The 23,587-nt window shown below is 39.1% G+C and overlaps 1 protein-coding gene across 4 annotated transcripts; it reads right to left on the bottom strand.

Annotated features, from left to right (window-relative positions):
• Positions 1-253: 253 nt before the first annotated feature.
• Positions 254-23,587, bottom strand: LOC6503063 (transcriptional regulator ovo). 4 transcript variants are annotated; one of them, XM_001963320.4, is made up of 5 exons: positions 22,350-23,587; positions 5,086-6,693; positions 3,251-4,959; positions 2,402-3,079; positions 254-2,344 (listed from the first exon to the last, which is right to left on the bottom strand). In XM_001963320.4, the coding sequence occupies exons 1-5, from the start codon at positions 22,747-22,749 to the stop codon at positions 2,159-2,161; spliced, it is 4,581 nt and encodes a 1,526-aa protein (XP_001963356.3). In that variant the 5' UTR covers positions 22,750-23,587; the 3' UTR covers positions 254-2,158. The 4 variants fall into 4 exon arrangements, with proteins under 4 accessions (XP_001963356.3, XP_032308931.1, XP_032308932.1 ...); XM_032453040.2 differs by having other exon boundaries at positions 3,251-6,693; XM_032453041.2 differs by having other exon boundaries at positions 3,788-6,693; positions 22,350-23,586.

Below are 23,587 nucleotides of genomic sequence, written 5' to 3'. Positions count from 1 at the left end.
AGCTAAATTGTTATTTTATATATCTTTTTTTTTAGATATATGTATATTATTTAAAAGCCATATTTTAGGGTATTTTTCCAAAATCATATCATTTTCAGAAAAAATCACTTATAAAGTAAAAAATTATGTTGCTATAGTATTTTTTTTAGCTTACGTATTTTTACGCCATTTTTTTAAAACCTGTTCTTAAATACCCTCTTATCTTAAACAAAAATTAAGATAAAACCCAATCATAAAAACACCTTTTCAATAATTATTTTGTCATATTTAATATTTATTAATTAATTCACTTTTCATATCTTTATATATAGTATACATAAATGATAGTTTAAAAAAAAAGGTTTTTTGTTTCATTAACAACTAATTTAATGTTCTTGCCGATTCATCAGTTTTGTTAAATATATATTTGTTTATTTGTTAGGGGTTTTCTCATTTTTTCTCCATACAAAATTCGATTTGTAAAAAAATTTGTAATTTTTCTTGGAAGTCTAAGATTTGTATTTTTTTTTTGTTAATTTCGAATTTTTTTTTAAAGATTTATTTTGTTTAATTTGGAAAGTTGCCGTCGAATTACGAGGAATTTGGCCTAAACTAACTAACTAAGTTAAGTAATATGTATGTATGTGTGGTGTGTGCGGATCAGATATATTATCTTTCTAGCATATATATTATAATAATATATATAGTGTGTAGTGTTGTGTGTGAGTGAAAGTTTTCTAAAATAATTCTAAATTCCCTCTCTGGGGGGGGGGCGGGGGCTGTGCAGCGGGCGGTGGGCGTGGCGCCACAGGGCACAGCCCCCCGTCCGAAATGAATACATTAATCCTAAGCTCCTTAATCAGATGTGTCCTTTTTTCAGTTATTACGTTAAACCAACACCAAGCGATTGCACAAAAAACCCGTTGTTGCTTAAAAAATTAATTAAATGACGACGAAAAAAAAATGCTTAAAAATAAAACAGAAATTTTTTAATGCAGTTTACGTTCTACAATTGGAGTTTCAATCCAAATAATCATTATTTTTCTCACTTTCTCTCGGCAATCAAATCATAAACTCAAATTCGATTTCACTTTGTTTTTTTTCTTTTTCGTTTTTCTTTTTTTGTTTTTTTTTTAGAGAATTAACGTATTTTTTAGCTTAAAAAATAATCTTATTTTGTAATATATATATATGCATGAGTTTAGAGTTTAAGCGATTAGTGGTTGATTTTTGTTTTTGTTCATTAAAGATCAGTACAATTGGTGGTCTTGCCTAAAAACTAAAATTAATAAAAAATTTCGCTCACTTTTTCCTTGCGGGCCCATCTTACAAAAATAATGAATATATTTTATTTAATTAATGGGGCGTTGACTTCATTAATGAACAGCTTTAGTTTACATCAATATTTTTTGTTTTCTTCGCATTTTTGTACTTAATTCTAGACTAATTTTAGTTCAAGTTACGTCGAAATTGTTGCCTCTTTACATAATGTGTGTGTGGGAGTGTGTGTGGAGGGTGGGTGTGTAAGGTAATAAATTATTTTTATGCGTAAATGGGTTTTCAAAATCCTTGCTTCTTTTTCTCATAAATTTAAATTTAAGCTTTTTGATGAAAAAATAAATGCAGCTTGTTCGGTTGGTAGCGCTCGAGTCTTAAATAACTAAAAATATTTTCATTAAAAAATATACGATTTTGGGATTATAATTCATAATTCGTAGTGTGTAAAGTGTGTGTGTGGTGTGTGTTTTTTGCTCATAGCATTTTTCATTATATATCTTAAGTTTAAACGAGAATTGTTTGACTAAGAAAGCAGTTCTTATGCGAGAAAAAAATCTATAAAAATAAACGTAAAATTCAAGATTTACTAAAAAAAACATAAGGATCAAGGATCAAAAACGAGCTCCTTTCAACGCATTGTGAGTGAGTGTGTGTGTGAGAGTGGTTTGCACAGCAAAGTGAGTGTGTGGGTGTGAATGATATATATATATATACTATATATATCGGGTTATATAACGATAAATTCCTTAAAGAGCTAGGCAAAAAATATACATAAGCATAATCTCCAAAAATTCCTTTTTCCTCCGCGGGGGCAGTTTTCAAAAAACTTCAAAGTCACATTGATTTCTCATACTCTATATACTCTAAGGGGGAGGGGATCTAGGGATCTTAATAGCACATCCTAGTTGTGGACTGGCATGGGCAGCTGGCCGAGCAGGTTGTTGGCGAACTGCGAGTTGGTGAACTTGAAGTGCCGCTTGTCGTAGAACTTGAGCAGCGCCGGCGAGAACGGATGGTTGTCCTTCAGGTGGAGGTAGTGCACCTCCGGCTCGCAGGTGGTATGACCGCACTCCTCGCACACATACATCTGCAAATGAATAATCCAATTAGTCTCTGGAACTATAAGTTTAATCCTTAAACTTACCTTAGCCCGACGCTCCTTGTAGGCGTACTGGTGCTGGACACTGTGCACCTTCTGGCAGTGCGACTCCAGGGAGCAGCGCTGCGTAAAGCTCTTCTCGCACAGGTTGCACTTGTACGGCCGGACGCCCGTGTGGGTGCGGGTGTGCCGCTTGAGGTCGAAGGTGTCGTTGAAGCCCTTGCCGCAGAACGTGCACAGGTACCGCTTGATGTCCGAGTGGCACTTCATGTGCCTATTGAGGAGTCGCTGCAGCGAGAACGTCTTCATGCAGACGCGGCACACGAACTTGTTGTTGCCCGGCTCCTCGTTGGCCCCCACCGATCCCGAGCCCAGACAGAGAGCCTCAGCGGAGCCATGGCTACTGGCATTGCTGCTGGCGCTGCTGTTGCTGTGATGCTGATGGTTGTGCTGCTGCTGTTGCAGGGACTGCTGTTGCTGCTGCGACACCTGCGACTGTTGCATACTCTGCTGCTGGTGTTGCGGGGAGCCCTGCTGCTGCTGTTGTTGCTGCTGTTGCTGCTGCTGCTGCTGGGAGTGGTGGCCGTGCTTGCTGAGATCATCAATGCAATCGATGTTGCGGATACGGTGGTGGCCACCATGGGAGTTCTCCACGGCCAGGGGATTCTTGATGCCATGTCCGCCATTGACGAACTCCAGTTGCAGGTCCGGCGGCAATCCCAACTAGAGGACGAAAGAAGACACATGTTAGTGAGCATTTGGAGGTGGATTCGGGACAGAAAACACAGACAATCACAGAGACAGGGCACACAGGACATCACACAGACTACTACTACTACTACTACTACGCTCCACGGGGCACAAACACGGAGGACACACCGTCCGCCCACTTACGCGCCGCTGCAGTAGCTTGCTTTCGTTCAGCACCGAGACGCTCGGCGACGGCGCCAGCAATCCCGCCGCCGTGGCCGCCGCCGCCGAAGCCAGCGACCGCAGGGTGGTGCGGTGCACCGTTCTCGTGGCCGGCACCTCCGGCGATGCCTTAAAATTGGACACCATGGTGACGGTGGCGGAGCCATAGTCCACCGCCTTGATTCGGTTGCGCATCTTCCGGGTGCCGGCTGGTGGCGCCACCTCCCCGCCCACCGCATACGGCGTGGCCTTGGCCGCCACCTGCGGCACCTCCACCTTAATCGGCCACTCCACGGTGGTCATCTTGGCCAGCTCTGGCTTCTGTTCGGACTCTGGTTCGGGCTTGATCGCCAGGCAGTCGCTCCTGGTGGCGGTCTTCAGGACAGTGAGGTGCTTCAGGGGAGAAAGGGATACCTGTTGCTGCTCCTGCTGGAAATGGACGACCTGCTGCCCCTGCTTGTTCTGGTGCTGGTGCTGTGACTGCAATGGACTCTGCTGAAGGGATAGGGAGTGACTTACGCTTTGGATCAGCGGCTTGGTGTCGAGGAGGGCGGCTGCTGCCGCCACTGCGGCATTCGGGTCCAGGTTGCTGGCGCTGCTGCTGCTGTTGCTGCTGTTGGTGCCGGCCGAGCTGCTGCTGCTGCTCATCGGCCGCTGCAGGTGAGCGGCCGCAGCAGCAGCGGCAGCAGCAGCCGCCGCCGCAGCAGCTGCCGCCGTCGGCGATGGCAGCGACATGTTGCTGTTGTCGTGATGCGCATGGTGGTGCGAGTGGTGCGACTGTTGCTGCTGCTGCTGTTGCTGGTGGTGGAAGTGATGTTGCTGCTGTTGCTGATGGTGTTGCTGCTGCTGCTGCGCATACAGGCTGTGCTGTTGCTGCTGCTGCTGCTGGTAGGCGGCATGTTGCTGCTGGTGGTGCGACTGTTGCTGCTGGCTGAGCAACTGCTGCTGCTGCTGCGACATCAGAGCGGCCTGCTGCTGGTAGCCGCCGTGCTGCGGCTGATGGTGCATCATCAGGCCTCGGGTGGCATGCTGATACGAGGGCGGTGGCGGCTGCTGTTGCTGCTGCTGCTGGACGTGTTGCTGCTGGACGTTGTGCTGCTGCTGCACGGCATGCTGCTGCTGCTGCTGCTGGACACTGTGCTGCTGTTGCTGCTGCGAGACATGTTGCTGCACATGCTGTGGCTGCGGCTGCTGCTGCTGTTGCTGGTGGCTGCTGCTGTTCCGGGCCATGTTGTGGGTCAGCTGCTTGAGGAGATTCTCGTGCAGGACATCCAGCTGGGTGGTGCTGGTGCCGTGCTGCTCGACCGGCGTCACCGACACCGAATCGGGCGTCAGGGAGGGCGTGGAGACCAGCTCAAAGTCCTGCCGGGGACTGGTGGACACCTCGTCGTCCACACAACTGCGCTGCAGAAAGGAACTCAGATCAACGGCATCCGACAGCTGCTCCAGCAGGTGATCCGTCTGGGAGCTGAGCATCAGGGTGGCCGTGAACTGGAGCGGATCGACCGCTCCATTGGGGCACTGACCCGAACTGGCCAGATCCGACATGATGGCGTCCTCGTAGGCACTGGCATTGAACTGGCCGGTGCTGCCCATCGTCGCCTGGATGATGTTCTGGGCGAAGGTACCTATATCGATCTTGGCCTCGTCGTACTCGATGTCCGACTCGTCCTTAAGGATGATCCCATAGGCTGAGGGATTGCCGCCGTAGAAGGGATGCGCCATCATCGAGGATTGAGAATTGGGATGATGATTATGGAATTTGGAATTGGAGTCGTTATAGTTGGAAACACTGGCAAAGTTCAAAAGATTATTACCGTCGAGGTTCTGGTTGCCACCGATTCCGGGGGCCGAACCACCACCACAATTCATGTAGCCACCATTACCGCCGCCAGGACCACCACCTCCTCCTCCTCCGCCTCCACCACCCCCGGCTGGACCTGCTCCTCCGCCCGATCCTGTTCCGCCCGATCCTCCTCCTCCACCCGCTGACATAATGTACGCTGCTGCTGCGGCGTTCTGGAGCGACAAGAAGTTGGCCGGATTGCCGTTGAAATGCGAATGATGATTTCCGGGACTCTGGCCCGTATTATTGCTGGCGGTGCTCTGCTGGCCGCCCTTCAAGCTCTCGTAGAACGGAGGCAGTGCGCCCGTGGGCGGTGAGTTGGGTCCGTAGTTGCCACGCCCGTCTCGACCGCCGCCCATGCCCCCGCCTCCGGCTCCGCCGCCAAAACCGCCGGCTCCCGGCGATCCTGCACCGCTGCCGGCGTTCTGACCACTACCGGATCCGGCACCGGAGCTATTATTGCTACCAAAACCCGAGGATTGGAATCCCTGGCCGGCGGCACCGTTCGAACTGCTGCTGCGTCCGTGTCCGGCTGCGGCGGCCAGAATTCCGGGCAGTGATCGGACTAACCGGGGATTCAGACGCTGGGACTGGGCCAGAAGGACCCGGGCCGCAAGGATGGTGCTTCTGCGGCGTGCCTCGCGAACCTGACGCGCTCGCTCCAGCCGCCTGGTGTTCAGCTCCTCCTCGGAGTCGTAGGAGGGACTCCGCCGCTTCGGCACGTGGTAATCGATGGGCTCCTGTTGCTCCGGTCCGAACTGATCGAGCGGGAAGCCGCGCGAGATCGGTGTGGCCGGGATGTGGTGCGACTGGGGTGCTCGCTGGATGACGCTGCAACGGACGGCGGGCGCCGGATCCCGTGGCGGCGGCGGACTCGGACGCTTCTCGGCCGGTGGCGGCGTGCTGCGCAGTCGCAGCGACAACGGCTTGTCCACTGGCAGTGGTGGCTTCTCGTCCACGATTAGCTTGCAGCCGCCATCGGAATCGGAGTCCGAGTCCGAATCGCTCAGCGAGTCCGAAACAAAGGAGCGGGGGGCGGCGGTGGCGGTGGTGGCGAGGGAGAGGGGAAGCGCCGGTAGGGGATACTCTTTGCGCTGGGCCTGGGTGAGTACCAAACGGGGACGGGGCGCTTCAACACCCACATCCACTTCGTCGTCCTCTTCGTCCTCCTCCTCCTCTGCTTGGGCCTCTGCCTCTGCCGCTGTCGCTGTCGCTGCTGCCTCTGCTTCTTCTTGCTGATCTTTCTCTGCCTCTGCTGGCAGCGCTGTTTCTAGTGATGTTTCTTCTTCTTCTACTTCAACTTCTTCCTCTTGTGGCTGCTTTGGTATGCTTGTTGTTGTTGTTGTAGTTGCTGTTGGGGCTGTTGCTTCAACTTCTTTAGCTGTTGCTGTTGTTGTTGTTGTTGTTGGTTCTAGATCTTCGGGGCAGTCTTTTGTGGCTAAAACGGAGGTGGTAGTGGCGGTATTGGTGGTGCTACTAGATAAACTATTATTGGTGGTGGTGCTAGTGGTGGTGGTGGTGGTGGTATTGACGGTGCTGGGGCCGCTCAAGCGCTGTCGCAATTCTGCAGCGAAACTTTCTGCAAGAAACACAAAAAAGAAAAGCAAGAAAAGCAACGAATTAATATGGCGTCATAATAATCACAAAAAATAATAGAAATAATAGATCTAATGTAATGTAATGGATGCTAGGAGTCAAGGAACTTTCGAGAAGAAGACAATATACAATATGAGACTCAAAATCACCGAAAAAAAAAAGAATAGAGAATCTATTTTTTTCTAATCTTGCGTCCGAACACCTCGCCGATTTCAATTTAACTGTAAAAGGAACGAATGGAATTCTGGCCAAGCGCTATCTCCTTTTCCCCTTTTCTCGAAATGCGTTGGTGTGAGAGAACAGAAGCTTGACAAGATCGGTTAACTGTAATTTGAATAGAGTTACCACACTGATAACATCGAGTGCACATGTTTTAATATATTAATTTAATTTAATTCAATAATTAGTCATTAGCATCCTTTATATTTACTAGAAATGAGACTGACTCTCAAAAAAACTTAGAACCATTTGACCATACTCTGCTTTAGGCTTGATTAACTAATCAATTTTATTAAATTATTTTAAGCAATTTTATTAAAAGCGCCAAAATATCAAATTCATTTCAAATGTTAAGCTTTTGTCGGTTGTGCCAACCGATGTGTAGCACCCCCGCCTACGGCGCCCCCTAGCGACAGGTGTTCTCATAAACTCTTATACTGCCATTAAATTTTATTATTTAACCAAAAACAAACCAAATAACAAATATAGATGCAAAATAAATAAAAATTAAAGAAAATGTATGAAATAAAATTGGATTTTATTGTTATTACACGCTCAACAGGTGCTGTAATTTGGTGGCTAATTAATTAATGCCGCAAGCGCCCTCTAACGCGTGGGGTGGTAAAACAAATACACATATAACTGTTTAATGGCCATTAAACAATTGCGATCGTATAATTGCCAATTGCCAATTGGCGATTGCAACTGCAACTGGGATTGCAAGTGCAAGTGCGAGGTTCTCAAACACACAAAACGGGCAAAGACAAGGTTAGCCACTAAAACTTGGCCGCAAAAGCAGTCTTGGCTTTAAATCAAAACAAGTGCAATAAATAAAACAACAACAAAGCTTGCGCCAGCTGCACTATTACAAAAGTATCTATGAATGTAACTACATATGTACATATGTATGTGTGTATGTAGGTACTAGTTTTTCTTCTTCTTGGTTTTATTGTTGCTGTTTCGTTTCGATCAAGATCAAGGTTTTCTTTTTTTTTTTTTTTTGTATTTAACTAGGCTGTGGGTGTGTGGGTGGGCTTGTTGATTTAATTGCCAGGGTTGGTCTTGTTGTTGTAAGCCCTTCGTCTTTGCCCATGTATGCGTGTGTGTGTGAGTGTTGTAAAATTACAAATGCCAAGCACGCATGCACCTCTCTCGCTCTGTTGGTCATGGCCAGCCTGCAGTCGCAGTCGCAGTCACAGTCGCAGTCACAGTCGCATAAATTCTAACTGTCGTCATCTACACAAATACAGTTACCCACTCACATAGATGTGCCAATGCACTGAGGAAAATTAATGAGAAATATTTTGTTTAATTAATTATTATTTTTGTTGGCAAAGAACTTGGAAAAAATAATTTAATTTATTTCAAATTTTATATTTTTAATATTTAAATACATTAACTTATATTTTATTGAATATAATTTTTATTCAAAACACCTCTTTTCTTCGCAAATCAACTTCAAAATACTTGACATGCTGTTTACTTATTAATGGGCTAATAGCCACAAGCCACGCCCACATACCAGAGGCTTTTTTGTTACACGCCCATATAGAGGCAACACTGTTCAAGTGGCTTTTAATATTAGATATTGCATGTACCTGTACCTGTCTTGCCATAGTTGTAATTTATTTTATTGTGTTAAGGTCAAGGCGAATTGTAAAATGCTTTATAATTACAAATACAAGTACAAAAACATGTTTGAGCTTGAAATGCGAAAAAAAGGCATGTATCTTTTGTATTTTTTTTATCATTTTCCTTTTATTTTATTTTTTTTTGTGTTTACTGTTGACATGAGGAAATGAATTTCAATTGAAGTTGTACTCGAACTCAAACTCGTACTCGTACTCGGAAAAAAAAATTAAAATACAATATAAAAGTAAACAAAAATATATAAAAACAAACGCAAGCATTGACCTCGACCAGAAGCTCTAACACTAAGCAATTAAAACAAAGTAAGAAAAGTAATTACAATTTTTCTAGCTAACTAATTACAAGCCATATCCACAAGCCAGAGAGAGTATCCAAGAGATACATACAGTAGGTAGATAGACCCTATTGTTTATCGTTATCTGGTTCCATCTCCAACGAAAGTTCAATGCACGTTTTATCCTTTACCGTAATTGATTTACATGCCGTTGTCTTCTCGCACTGTTGTTGAACTTTTAAATTTATGCCTTCCCTGAAATCGACCGCGGGCGGCAGTGACGGCCGGCACTTCTACCCATTTTGTCTATTTGTCTAGCGCGAAATGCGTCGTAAAAATTATATATACACGCTGAGATATATATCCATTAAATTGAATAAAAAATTGGATGAAAAATAGGGGTATAGAGTGCGATATATTCGATAGCTATGCGATCTAGTTCAAGATATTGTCTAAATAGAGCATTTTTATGGTTTTTTAAACTATATATCTGATATATAATATTATGTAAAAATTATATCTATTCGCAATTATATAAATCCATTAACTTGAATAAAAAATTGGATGAAAAAGAGGGGTATAGAGTGCGATATATTCGATAGCTATGCGATATATTCTCTCTCTAACTGATAGAGCTCTAGATATTATTAAAGTGGGACTTATGAAGCCTATATAAACAATATTATATAAATTAATGTATTATTTTATACTAAGAAAAAGAAAATAATACTATTTTCTTATCCCTTTTTTTTTAATTTCCGGACTCTTTTTTTTTATCATCATTTCTTTGTTTTATTCATAGAAATTTATATAAATGCGGGTGCTGTCTTGGTATTGGTATGGATTGTAAATTATCGTACACCCACTATCGGACTTCCAAAAACAGGTGGAGACCCCCCCCTGAGGTGTCTGCCCTTCCTTCTATCATTTTTTTTTTGTTTTCTCTTCTTATTTTGTTAACCATGGGCATTCAACTTTTTGTTTATGGAAAATTACACTAAAGAGCAAAAAATAAATAAAGAATTAGAAAACATGAAAATAAAAAACGAAGACTATGAGAATACAAGAAAGTACTTTATTGTAACAATTAACATAAATTATTATATTAAAAAATAAAATATTTTATAAATTTTATCTATTTTTTCCAGTGCCTAGGATAGTGTTAGAGCGAGATGACAAATAAATTCCAAACGCATTCTAAACTTAACGCATATTAAATTCCTGGCATGTGCGATGACTTCGATGACGGCACACACACACACCCATACCATAGCCACCCACCCAACCTACTCCCTACCAGATACCCTACCCTTTGCTCTACCTCCTCTACACCCCCTCCAAACCTCACTCTTTTCAGCGTTCTGAACGTCTAATTGCAAATGCCAAACACGTTGAAACGGTCGGCAATGTTTTTCCAAGCAGCTTTGCCCATTTACAAACGTATGGAAATAAATACACAACGCTATATACACACCACCCCTATATAATATATATATATATAAACAATGAATAGATCCAGACAACCCAAGAGTGCCTAGGGTCTCTAAATGGTGTGCCTTGCATGGATCATGATCATAATTATAATTTTAATAATAATTATAATGAAATGATGATGTTCTTGACGATCATACTGCAGCATATTAACCTCAATATCAGGCAACAGGTGCTGTGGCTGCTTCTCCCTTGATTGGCCATTGTTTAGAAATTAAGTAATACCCATACTATATAGTTGATTGGATTTGTCAGATCCGACGACTAGATAATGCAATTGAAGGGAAGGGAACCAGTGTTTATCGGTTATCTTTTAATTAACAATGTTCAAAAGACTAGAAAGATTAGGAGATTGTTCTTCTCTACAAATTTATCGAATTTATCGACTTAATGGATTAGATAGACATGACTTTGCTTTAAGAGAAGGGAAGCAGTCTCTGGTAGATTTTAATTATTAAAATTACTAAAAAATTCAGAAGAATATAACAAGGTTATTCTTTTCTTTATCGATATTTATCGAACTTATTGAAGATTGTTCTTTTCCGAAAACTTATCGAATTTATCGACTTAATCGACTAGATAGTCATAACCTCATAATGAAATTGCTTAGAGCGAAGTGAAGCAATCTCTATTAGCTTTTAATTATTAAAAGTTCAGAAGAAGATTACAAGGTTATTCTTGTCTTTATCGATAGTCATCGAACTTATCGAAGCATTAAACAAAAATTTCTTAATCGACCATGTTCCGCCCTCCGTTGACCCATGAATTGTTGTGTTTTTTTTGCAAATCTCTGCTTGATGACCCAGTTGACAGAAAAATAAAAACATGCATTGAACCACCCACTGAAAAAGCCATCGAAACTTTTAGTTTCGCAAATATAAAAAAAAACAGAAAAAAATGATTGCAAATGTCGAACAGAATTTAATAGAGCATGAAACGAACAAAAAACGTTGACAAATACTACAATTCCCGAGAATTCAGAGATCGAAAATAAGCGATAGGCTGTTGCTTTTTTTCTGTCATGGAGAAAATTAGATGGAAATGTATGCGATTTTGGTGGAGTGTCATCGATTAGCTGTCGGACAGCTAATCAATTCCACTCCCTGACAAGTGCATCTCTTTCAAATGTGCAAAAAAATATATGTACAAAAGGGAAAATAACAGGAAGGGGATAGTTAACTTTGAAAAAGTTAGAGCTCAGATACTCTTTCAGATATATTTTTATGGAATTTATGAAAAGATAAAATGAAAAATAATAGATCTAATTATTATCGATAGTTTTTCGATAATAGAAAGATACTAGTTTTGATAATCTTTGATAAAATTTATAGCTTATTGTGATAAAAAATTTATACTTTTATAAGATAGTGTATAAAAAATACTCAAGTATTCGAAAATGATAGAGTTTAAGGAGTTAGAGGCAGGATGAGAACACCTTTTATCGATAGCAGCAGATGCACAAGGACCCTTGTCAAGGAACAAGGAAGCTTCCTGTTATTTGGGGTTCTGCTTCTTGGCCAAAACTGCCAAATTGATGAATGCATCCGTTTGAAGGAAGGAAGGAAGCTTGAGCTTCTAACAGGTGTTTTTTTTCTCCATCGACTACCTTTCCCCTTTTTTTTTTCTCATTCCAGCTGACCAAATGACCTAATGTGCTGGGAGAGAGAGAGAGAGATCCTTCCGAGATCCTTCCCTTACAAATTATGTAGTGTAGTGTAAAAGCTTAAACAGCGAACCCTTCCTGCCAGCAGGTCCTTTGTTTTTAAAATGGATCCTTGTAGCATTTAGCAATTCTAATGCCACCGAATGCCACAGAAGAAGGACTCCTCCGGCAACCAAGTGTTCCAAGTGCCAACCCATTTGCAACACGATCCGATCGCGTTTCCTTCTCCCTCTCTTATGAGATCAAGATCCAAAAGATCGTTTTGCGGAACAGCCTTCGGGACAGTCTATAAATTTATGGCCTAAGCCTTTTTGGCATTTTAACCTTTTTTTTCGGGCTTCCCAAATGAATTTGTCTCTAACGCCCAATTTGGCTTTTGGGTCTCCCGGGTTGCTTCTCTTCCGTTTTTTGTATTTTTTTTTTGTTTTTTTTTTTTTTATTCAGCTGCTGTTGATAGTTCGATTTCTAAGGGTACCATACCACAAGGTCTTTATTATTAGGCCCTTCCGTCTTGCCATCTTGCCATCTTGCCGTCTTGCCGTCTTGGGTTACCTTTTCATTTCGCTGGCCGCAAAACTTAAAATGCATTAAGTGCCATGCAATTAAGTTTTTATCGATGCTCGAAAATCAGCTCATCTTGATTGCCGTTTTGTTATATATAACCCATATACATACATATGATATACCCATTTATAAAGTATATGAATTATAAATTGCCGACGCGTTAACAAAATAATTTTCGTTCAACTTAATTACATTTTTTTGTTCAAGTTTGTTTCTTAAGTCTTTTGTTTGGCGCTGCCCGAAAGATGTTCTATTTTTTGTTGGTATTTATTTAGTATTTATTTATGTTGCTTAGCGTTTTTGTTTTTGCTTTTTTCAAGGTCGTAGTTGCAGCGATTTAAGACTGCTGCTAAATGTTGTTTAAGCATTTAATGTTTTAAGTTGTATGTTCGTCATCATCGGCAACCACTCAGGGCCTTCGACTTGAAGCGTCTTAAATTGCAAGCCACTTGGAGGCATAAACGTCAGTGTATATGTGTGTGTGAGGCACAGAAAAAAATAATATTTAAATTTTTCAATGAATTAAAAATAAAATAGATATAATCTTTTTAAAGACTGATTAAAAATGATTAGAGAATAATAGCTTTTCATCTCTTATCTCTTAATAATCACTCTGATTACCTTTTAAGCTTAATATTTTTCTTGTCCTCCCCATTTTTTTTAAGTGCCTAATACACAGTTACAAACTAGCCTGCACATGTGCCTCGCTCTGCCATTGCAGCTGCTAATTACAGTTGCTTTTATTTATACGCTGCCAGTTGTTGTGTTTTGTTGTGTGTTTGGCTGTTCTAATGTCACTTTTATATGTTTTTTGTTGTTCTCTTTTTTTATTCAATTTGTTGCTAGACGTTTTTTAGATTTTCTAGCTGTAGTTGTTGTAGTTTTTGTTTTTGGTATTAATGTCAATGCTAACCTTGCTCTCTTTCATTTCGACTCGTTTACATTGCAATTTGTGCTGTTATGTTGTTTTCATTGCCTAGACTTGAACTAAATTTTGTCATTGGCAAAAAAATACCAACAAAATAAAAAATAGATAAATGGCCAACAGATGGTCGGCTGGTAGTATCCTTTTGGCCGCCCACTTAACCGCAGTTAACCCACAGCCCAAAAGCCCAAAAGCCCAAAAGCCCACTTGACAAACAAATCGAGGACGCACTAAACAAAAGTGCAACAAACTGTTTAACAAAATGATGAAAAGCCACAAACAGAAACAAAAAACTAAAACAAAAAATAAAAACAATTTTGTTTTGTTTGCACATGAGTCTCTTTTTGTATTTTTTGTTTTTGAATGGGGCAAAGTTTTAACGCAATTGCGTTAAATGATTTGTAAGCCAAAAGCATTAGAAAACAACAAAAAATGGAAGAGGCTGCACCCTGTTTTGTTGTTGTTTTTTATTTTTTTTATTTTATTTTTTTTGCTTGTAAAATGTTAATGAGACAGACACGAACTGTGAACGGAAAAATGCTTTTGGGTTCTATATAGGTTTGTTTTTTTTTTTTGGTATTTACTTAACTTGAGGTAGTCATATGGTTTTTTTTTTTTTAAGATTAAACTATAAATAAAAAAAAATGTTTATATATTTTTTTAACCAAAATATATAACAATTAGCCTTCGATTTGATTATGTTTTCCAAGTTAGTCACTATAGTTAGTCCAACTGTCAGTCTGTCAGTCAGTCAGTTAGTCAATCAGTCACTCACTCATTTGTTCAATTTGTTAGTTGGCAATTGTATAGTGTTAGTAGCTACTTAGCATGCTTCTTAGTGTTGTTGTTTTTTTACACTCACACAAATGCGACAAAAAATTTAGGTCAACGCATATAATACTCGTATATATGTATATTCTAAAATGCTTCTCGAATGAAAATGGCAGGTATGTACACCTCGCAGGTGTTGCTTTAATATTTGTTTTGGTCAGTTCCACAACGAAAACAATTGACAAAGTTAATTTGTGGCTTAGATGGCAAAAATAATAAGAAAAATAAATAATATAAAATAAAATAAAACAATTAACAAAAAAGCCCTTGTTAATGAGACAAGTGATGAAGCTTTTAAGAAACTAGTTTCATTAAAGCCTTTTAAATATTATTACAAATTAATTTAATTAAACGACTGAACTAGTTTTCAAGATCAAAACTTGTAATGTATTTCCCTTTTTTGTATCTTCTGGATTGCACTTTTTTTGTAGCGCATCTTCTGGTTGACCTTGTCATACCGTTATATAGGTCCCGCCGATTACAACATAATATCAACCACCAAAAAAAACGAATAAAACTTTTAGCAAAAGCAACTAAAACAAAAATAATCAATAATAATGATGATGAGCACAAAACTTGCTTCACTCTTGCTCTCAATATTTATTGCCACAGCGAGTGAGCGAGATGGCTGGCAGTGTGAGTGAGAAAGAAAAACAATGCTTGTTTTAACTGTAAACATTTAACAAAATTTTTTTTCTTATTTTTTTAACAGATGCAGGCAGATGACCCACATTTGCATACAAAATACAGAAGAAAAAAAAACGAAACTTAAACTGGAAAAAAGCGTCAAAAGGGATTATGTTAAGCAAACACCCACTTACAACACGCTGCCAGTCCCCTCCCTCCCCTGGATGGTGGCCCCCAGCCATATTCTTCATCATCAGTATTTTGGCTTTTTTTGGATTTTGTTACAAATATGAAATTATGCGTATAAATTTTGATTTTCGGTTGCCAACAAAATGAAATGAGCCAAAACCGCAACCAAAAAGATATACTTTTTTTTTATGTTTTTGTTGTAAATGCGGCTCTGTTCATTATGACGTAACTTTGCTCAGCTGCTGCTGCTGCTGCGGCTGCGGCTACCGCTGCTGCTGCTGCTGCTGTGATTACGGACCCGGTGTTAATACAGTTAAAGCGGCCTAACCTTGAAAACCGGTAGATTTTTTTTCTTTTTTTATTTATTTATTTTTTTTTTTACTCAATTTCATGTGTGTCCCACTGTTGTTTGTTTGCCAGTGTGTGTGTGTGTGTGTGTGTGCATATCATTTATTACTTGGCTTTTATTTATAGTTTTTGTTTTTGTTAGTGCTACTGTGTTTGTTGTATGATTATTATTATTGCTGTTATTATTGCTCTACCCCCCAACCCGGCCCCTTTTTCGAGCTTCATGTTTGTTGGTAATTTCACTTGCAGTCACCAAACAAAAGACTTAGGCAACGAACTTGATATTGATATTGAAATATTTGAAATTTGTCAACAAGTGTGTGTGTGAGTGTATAAGTTTTTTTGTTAAAATAATATAATTTTAGGATTGATTATTTATTTATTTAATTTTTGTATTTACATTTTATTGAAATATTTCTTTTTTAATCTATTTTAAAGACTGTTATAGTCAAGACCCTGTAACACCCGCATTTGCCTTTCCTTAATTTTACTTTTTTTTAGTTTTTTATTTTTTTGCGGTGACAACACTTTGAAGCCATTAAAATCGACACACAAATTTAAGTTTTATGCAAATCTCTCCGCTCTCAGCCTCAAATATGTAAAACGAAAACGGAAAAAATTTCACAAATCCCTAGCTTTAAAGCATAATTGGCCAATCTCTCAATGGATGGGAATATAATGGCTTTGGCTATTGGTTCAACCAAAAAAAATACTTTCAGCTTTTCGGCAGATGAGCCACCAAAATGCTGCGTAAATTGCACAATTTTTTGTCGAATGGGACAAAGGTTTTGTTTTTTTTTCCTCTTTCCGCCGCTGATGAAATTTCTTTCGAACGTAAAATCGAATGTCGATGAAATTTCACATATCCGAGCAAGAAGAAGAGTTGCCAAAAAAAAAAATTATATATATATTATATATCCGCTATATATGGTATAAGTGTGTGTGTTTGTTGCGTTTGTCAAGCTCACAACAACAACAATAACAACAATATAAAAACCAGTTCAGAGGTGCAGCCTCAGCAGACCTCCAATGCCTTCAATGCAATGCAATGTGTTTAACGCATATATGCGATGCTGTAAGGGGGGGTGGGGGCTGGCTGCGAGCTCGGCTATATAGTACGAGTTGTCAATGCTTTAGTTAGTCGTGCGAGAAAATGAGAGAGACAATCGCAGCTAAATGCAGTTTCATGCAGTCATTCATTCATTCATTTAGTCAGTCACAAGTCAACCCTGACCTGAAAAGACTCTTATATATATATTTGTACATATGTGTGTATATAGTATCCGTATGTGTTTACATAAATACATACATATTTATTGTGCATGCTTGCATGTCTGTTTGTATGCAGATTTTCTGCTCTTAAGCTTCTTTTTTATTTTTATAAACAGATGCTATCTATTTTCTTAACTCAACAAGTGTATCTTTATTCTTAGAGTTTCTTTTCATTAATTTTATTTCCTAAATTTAAAAAAAAATTTATTAACATACAATAAAACAATAAAATCAATTTTTACAAAATGTTCAACATTTTTTGAAAGCAATTCAAAAAATTCGCACACTTGACAATGATTTGTCATTGGATCGTGTATACATATTTTTATTCTAACGATATCTATCGGATTACATACATCTAACAGATATTCTTTTTTTTATTTATTTGCTTAGAGCAAAATAAAAAAATGTATATATATAAAAAACCGTTTCCCGTGTCTTTTGCGGTTTTCGGCCTGGTCGAAACGTGTTTTGATCTTCTGCCAATAAAAAAAAAATAAACGCAAATATTTCACAAAAAAAAAAAACAGTTAACTTTTTTTTTGGTATTGTTTTTGTTATTGTTAACATCAAACGAGAATGAAAACGAGTTCTATATTAATTGCTTTGATTACAAATGTTTTATAAAAACGTGTTTCAACCAAAAAAAAAAAAAATAATAATACAACGAAAAAGTAAAAAATTTATAAATACACAAAAATATATCAAAACGAAACAAGTTTCCCTCTTTTTCATAATTTCTTCTTTTTTTATATTTAAAAAAATACTTATTGTTGTTGGGATTGATTATTCTCGAGAGACAATTTACAAGTTATTGACATTTGGGCAAAATAAAAAGCAAAAAACCGAAAAAAAACTCACAAAATTAACAAAAATCAGAGACGAATATTGTGAATATTTTTGGCAGTTTATTTGTTTTAAGTCAAGTTATTTATGGACTTAATGTGGGTTTAATTCAGACTTGTGCCAATCAATTGTTGTAGAATTCAAAAAATTATACACAATACAAATTATTTTATTTTTAATTTTCAATTTTATTATTTTCATATGGGATGCTTTGGACTTATTTTTAAAATGATTTATGAGTATTATTTTTCCTGTTGTTATTTTTATAGTTTTTTGTTGTATTTTCTTTTTTTTTCTTCTATTTTTCTTATCATTCTGTATCCATTTCGAAAAGTAATTCAATTAGAAATAGTTGCAGCCCCTTGGGCTGAAAATAATGCATTTTCATGCTGGAGAAGAACAAAGAAGGGACCACAAGAAGGCTGAAGAAAACATAGAGAGTGAGTAGCCCACGAAGGAGAGAGTGTGGGCTGGGCAGGGGAGAGAGCAAATACCTGTACACACACACACACACCAGCACACACACACACACCTTACGCACCGTCATCATCGTTGAGGTGATCGCGATGATCATTGCTTATGATCATTCGCTCTCACGTCTTTCTTTCTTTTTTTTTTTTTGCTTTTGTTCTGTTTTCTTTTTTCTCTTTCTTTCTTCAGTTTTTGTTGTGCTGCTCCTGGTGCTCTGCTTCCTCTTCTTTGGGCCGCTCTTTGGCAGCCAACTGCATACCAAAAAGGCCAAAAGCAAGACCTGAGAACTCGCTTCCTTTTTTTTCAAATGTATTTCTTCTGAATACCTTGTGTTCTACGTTCTTCTTGTAGCCTCTTCGTATCTGCTGCTGCTGCTGCTGCTGCTTCTTCTTCTGCTTCTACCTCTCCTCGGTTGGCAGCACTTGAGACCTGTTTCTTGTTGTTGTCCCGGAGTATCTTTTTTTTTCTGCTGCCTCTCCTTTTGTGCTGTGTATTCTTGCTTGTTGATTCACTGCACAAATAAATCTCGGTTTTAAATTTGTACGAGTGTGTGTGTCTGCAGGATTCTCTTCTTGGTGCCCTTTTTACCTTGTGTATTTTCTACAACCCCTCTTTCTCCCCTACCCCCACCCTCCCTCTTTCCGATTGTCAAATATCGTTTTTTTCGGGCTCTGAGATTATCGCTGGGACGGTAGGTACCCTTGGCACAGGTAGAGGCAGGTATACTATATAGATATAGACAGCAACTGCATTGTCTATCAGGCGATAAGGCAGGTAGAACTAATGCCAAATGGAAATAAGAAGCGAAAAAATAAAACCAAAAACTTGAAACACACAACTAGCCTATTGGGAAACTAAAGACTTAGGCAACGAACTTGATTTTTGGCAAAGTCTTAAGAAAAAAGGATTTGCAAGAAGATTATGTTTTTTAAGATTAAAAAATATTCAAAAAATGTATAGAGCTGTTTTATAATCTCTACATATATTTTAATAATTTAAAATTAAAATTAAAATTAATTTTTTAGAAAAGAACTTAAAAATCTAAAATCATAAAATCTTAGATGATGGCTCATTTGATTTTAAACTAAAACCTTTTAGAGCCTTCTCTATAAACCCTTAATAAAATTAAATATTAAAATAAGCAAATAAAAAACCCTGTTCTGATCACAAAAATTTACATCTCCAATGATCCCATAACTTCAATTAGTAAAATATCTCCGAAGACGATCTTCTCGAATCTGTGGCTAAGATCGGACCCTCTTAATTGAATAAACAATCGGTTTTGATTTGATTTCCACAGAAAATCTAGCACTATGAAGTAATAGTAATGGACTCTAGCCACAGTTGTCTTTCTTTTTTTATTTTTCATCTCCACTAGAGGTTTTTTTTTGCATTTACCTCATTTACCACTTGACTTTTGCTTTTGCGAGGGGCCAGAGAGTTAAAGAGAGAGGAGGAGGAGGAGGGTTCGCTGAACTTCGCCGCGGTTTTTGTCTCTAGAGAAGGGTCGCCTTCTTGATAGGGAACCTTTCGCTAACTTCCGCTCGACGGAAGGATTGCAACATCTGCGTGTTGTAGGAACTGCGTGCAATTGAACTTTCGGTTCTAACAGCTGCAGTATTTGCATGGATCATTCGTTTTATTTTTTATATTGTCGCTCAAGGGGAACCCCTTGTTTCTTTAGTGTTTTTTTTGGAAATTTCTTTATCATACGATCGGTCGATCAATGAATTTCCTTTCGGTTATTTATTGACTTTTACTAGCGGCCAGAGAAATGTGCAGTCTTACAGATCCCCGATGCCAGATAAAGAAAAATGTAACAGGAAGTTTTGCTCATAACTTTTTTTTTCTCTGCGAGGAATTCTTTTAACATAAGATCCGAAGTATAAAGGCTTTCTCGGGCATCTTTTTGCCCACTTTTTTTTTTTTTTTTTATATATTTTTCTTGTGTTGTTTGCTGTTTTCTGCATCATCCTCCGCCAAGGCCCTTCAGCATTTTTAGCTTGATTCTCGGCTAGGACTCAGCTTCGGGTGGGTTCTTTCTTCGGCGACTGGTTCTGCAAGTTTTATTATGGCCAAGTTGCCTTGACTTTGCTTAGGCCAAATGGCAGACGACGTGCCTACAATGCTGCTGTTGCTCCTTGTCCACCTCCCAGCCCATCCCAGCCCAGCCCCAGAGACCTCACTCCCTCCTCACTCAGTGCCCATGATCTCTTAGTCATTGTGGAAGTTGAAACTTAAGCCCGAGTCTAGGCTGAATAAGTTCTTTTATATTTTTTTTGCTTTGGCTTTAACTTTGCTTTTCGGTTTTCGGTTTTGGTTCTGCACTTCTTCTGCAAAAAGTTGTTCTGTTCAACTTGTACTTTTGCTTGGCATGAGGAGGAGATTTAGCTGCTGGCTGGGTACCTCGTTCTTCTTAGTACCTTGTACTTTGCTAGTTATATAATTTTTTTTTTCTCAGTCACAGTCTCAGTTTGCTTCGTTCTTGGCTCTTGCCTTTGTGTGAGTATGTGCGCTCAAGTGTGTGAAGTTCTTGGCCATGGGCACAGCCCACAGAAGGCAAGGCAACACACAGCACAACAGCAACAGCAACAGAAAAAGACTATATATATAAAAAATTAAAAGAACACGAACCGTAAGCGGTAATTGAACAAAGAGTGAGCCGGCAGTGTGACCAGGCACTTTTCAAAAGCAGAGCAAAGACAAGTAGAAGAACAAAAAAGTGACAAAGTGGATTTAAAAAAGGATTTAGGACTAGAACCTCAAAGTGACCAGATGAGTTTGTGAAACAAGAAAGATGAATGCATCTCTATTCTAGTGTGACCAAATCTGATAATTGCTCATAACCTATTATATCATAAATCCACAAGTCTTCTCGCATATAAATCAAAACAACGATTCTCTTTGCCATTTTCTAAGTACATAACGATTTCCCTTCAAATAGCTGCCATTACAATATCCGTAGAAATCATAAAAATTATACAGCGGAAGCGTTCATAATACATTTTTAAGTGGACTGGACGGTCGCTAGACCAGGTGGGAAGTACTAAGGGAGCTGGGCGGCGACAACCAGAAGGAACTGAGAACGCAACGTGTTATTTAATTTAATAAATGTATATAACACTCTGCTCAATGGTAATACATATATATATAGTTATAGTATGTATAAGGTATAGCCATGAAATATAATGCCCGTGTAAGGGGTAAAATTATGAGGCTGCGTGTGAGACGATTCTGTTGAAGTGAAGCCACGCTATGCTTCGAAATAAATATAGATGTATGTAATTAAGGCCAGACAAAGGGCAGTTAAAGCTTAGAAACAAAAGATATTCTCAAAGAATCGCCAAAAAAAAAAAAATAGCAAAACAAAAATTCACTTTTCATAATATTATTATGGAAATAAAATCGAAAAGAACTTAATTAATAAACAAAACGCCCTGGAATCGAAGAAAGTTCTTCTCGCCTAATCGTTTATGAAAATTAAAACCTTTAACCCGAGTTCTTATAGAAGCCGCCGCCTAAATCAAAAATCGAAAAACGAAAATCGAAATGACTTAATAAGCATGCTGGGCTGCTGGATTATATAACACCAGCCAGTCACAGGTGGTGGAGAAAAAAAAAACAACAAACTAGAGAGAAGAAAAAAAATTGAATCGAAAATAGAATGAATATTAGAACTGTTTTGGGCTTTTGGGATTTTGACCAAAAATGAGCAGAAAACAAAATAAAAACGCTTACGAAATTCAATGAAAGTGATTGATGTTGAAGTAAACTCCAACGAGCACCTCATAGAGAATGGTAGATAGACCGGGCAGATACAGATACTGCGATACAAAGATACTGAGCTACAAACTGAAATCGTATGGAGACGAGTTCGTCATGGTGTGGGCGAAAAAAAAAAACAACCAGAAAAAAAGATATATAATAAAACAAAATACAGAACAAAAGCTGGCCAAAAGTGAAGCTTGAAATTTGAAAAGATTTCCAAGCAATAGATATAGCATTTTGTTATTTTTTTGCGCTGATTTGCCATCGGCCAAAAAAAATACAGACTGACAGATTTGTAGCAATTATTTATCTAAATAAATAAGAATTATAGCCATTCTGTAAGATTCTTTTTGTTAAAAGAAAATTATATTTTTTCAGAACAATTTTTGAACAAATTTTTGAAAAGGGGACTTTGACTTCCCAACCTTATATTTTCTTCTTCTCAAATATTCCTTTTTTTTAGAACCTCTTTTAATTTTTTTTTTGGATAAATAAACTTACCATTTTGAACTTGCCCTGCTGAGCTGCCATCGACTTCCAATTCCGTAGAATTTTGATTCTGATTTTGAGTTGGAGTTCCATTATCGGGGAGACTGTGACGCGATTGTCCGAAATAATGACGACGATGATGGAAGCGCTTTCGCGTTAAGCTCAGCGGCTGTTGATCCTGATTTGGTTGCTTTTCCGCCTGACCTTGTGGCTCGGGCTGTGACGGATGTGGATGAGGGGGCGGCGAGGGAGCGCTGCCACTCCCACTGCCACTGCCACTGGGACTGGGACTCAAGGGCGGCACCAAACACCGTTCATCGTCCTGGCTCTTGTGCTGCAGCAAATTCTGGGACTCCAATAGGCGCTGTTGCTGCTGGTGCAGGCGATTTTTGATCAAAAATATCTTCGGCATGATGGATTACGATTTTCGATATTTATCCGACAAATAGACTTATTTTGAAGACGTTCTTTTCGAAGCGCGTTGAACGAAAACGACGAAACACGACGGCGACACGCGATATTCTTTTTATTTTTTTTTGTGCAAATTTGTTGTTTGATTTGTTGGATTTACTATATTTTTTTTATATATCCTTTTTGTGGGTGGTGGTCCGAAATAAACAAAACACTAATCCAATTGTGTGTGTATGTTTGTTCGCCGCTCGCCCACTAATTTGTTTGTTTCTGTTTCTGTTCTTTAAAAAAAAAAAAAGATTTCGTTTTGATTTTGGTTTTTGTCATGAGCCGAGCTCAAGCCAACTTCTGTTTGGCCTTCTTCATGTCTCTGGTATGTTCTTGTATTACTTCCTTTTATTTTCAATTAAGAGTATATGATAGTTTTTTGTACAATTTTTGTATTTGAAACACTTGGAAAAAAATGTACTTGAAAAAAATTATTGAAGATTGTTTGTCGATTTTTCCGTTTTTTGTATTTTTTTTTTTAGCACTTTGACAAAAAATATTACTTGAAAAAAAATTGTCCAATTTTCAAGACAGTTCACAGTTTTTGGTTTTTTATGATTTATTTATGTGTGTGTTTTTTTTGTAATGTTTTGGAATTTAAAGTTAGGAGTTTTCTGAAGGTGAGTTAAGCGAAAACACGTGCATTCACAACGCCGGCTCGCCACTTACTGTATTCGAGCGGTTCGCGGTCTCGAGCAGTTAGGCCAAAGTCAGCCGATCGTCGGACGGATCGGTTTGGGAGTCGGATCGGTGTATATATCTCGATCTCGCCGCTACAACAAACTCAGTTA

This window comes from Drosophila ananassae, chromosome XL (assembly GCF_017639315.1).
Source record: "Drosophila ananassae strain 14024-0371.13 chromosome XL, ASM1763931v2, whole genome shotgun sequence".
Lineage (NCBI taxonomy): Eukaryota > Metazoa > Arthropoda > Insecta > Diptera > Drosophilidae > Drosophila > Drosophila ananassae.
The sequence above is the reverse complement of the archived record's forward strand: the minus strand, read 5'-3'. Positions and strand labels throughout refer to the sequence as shown.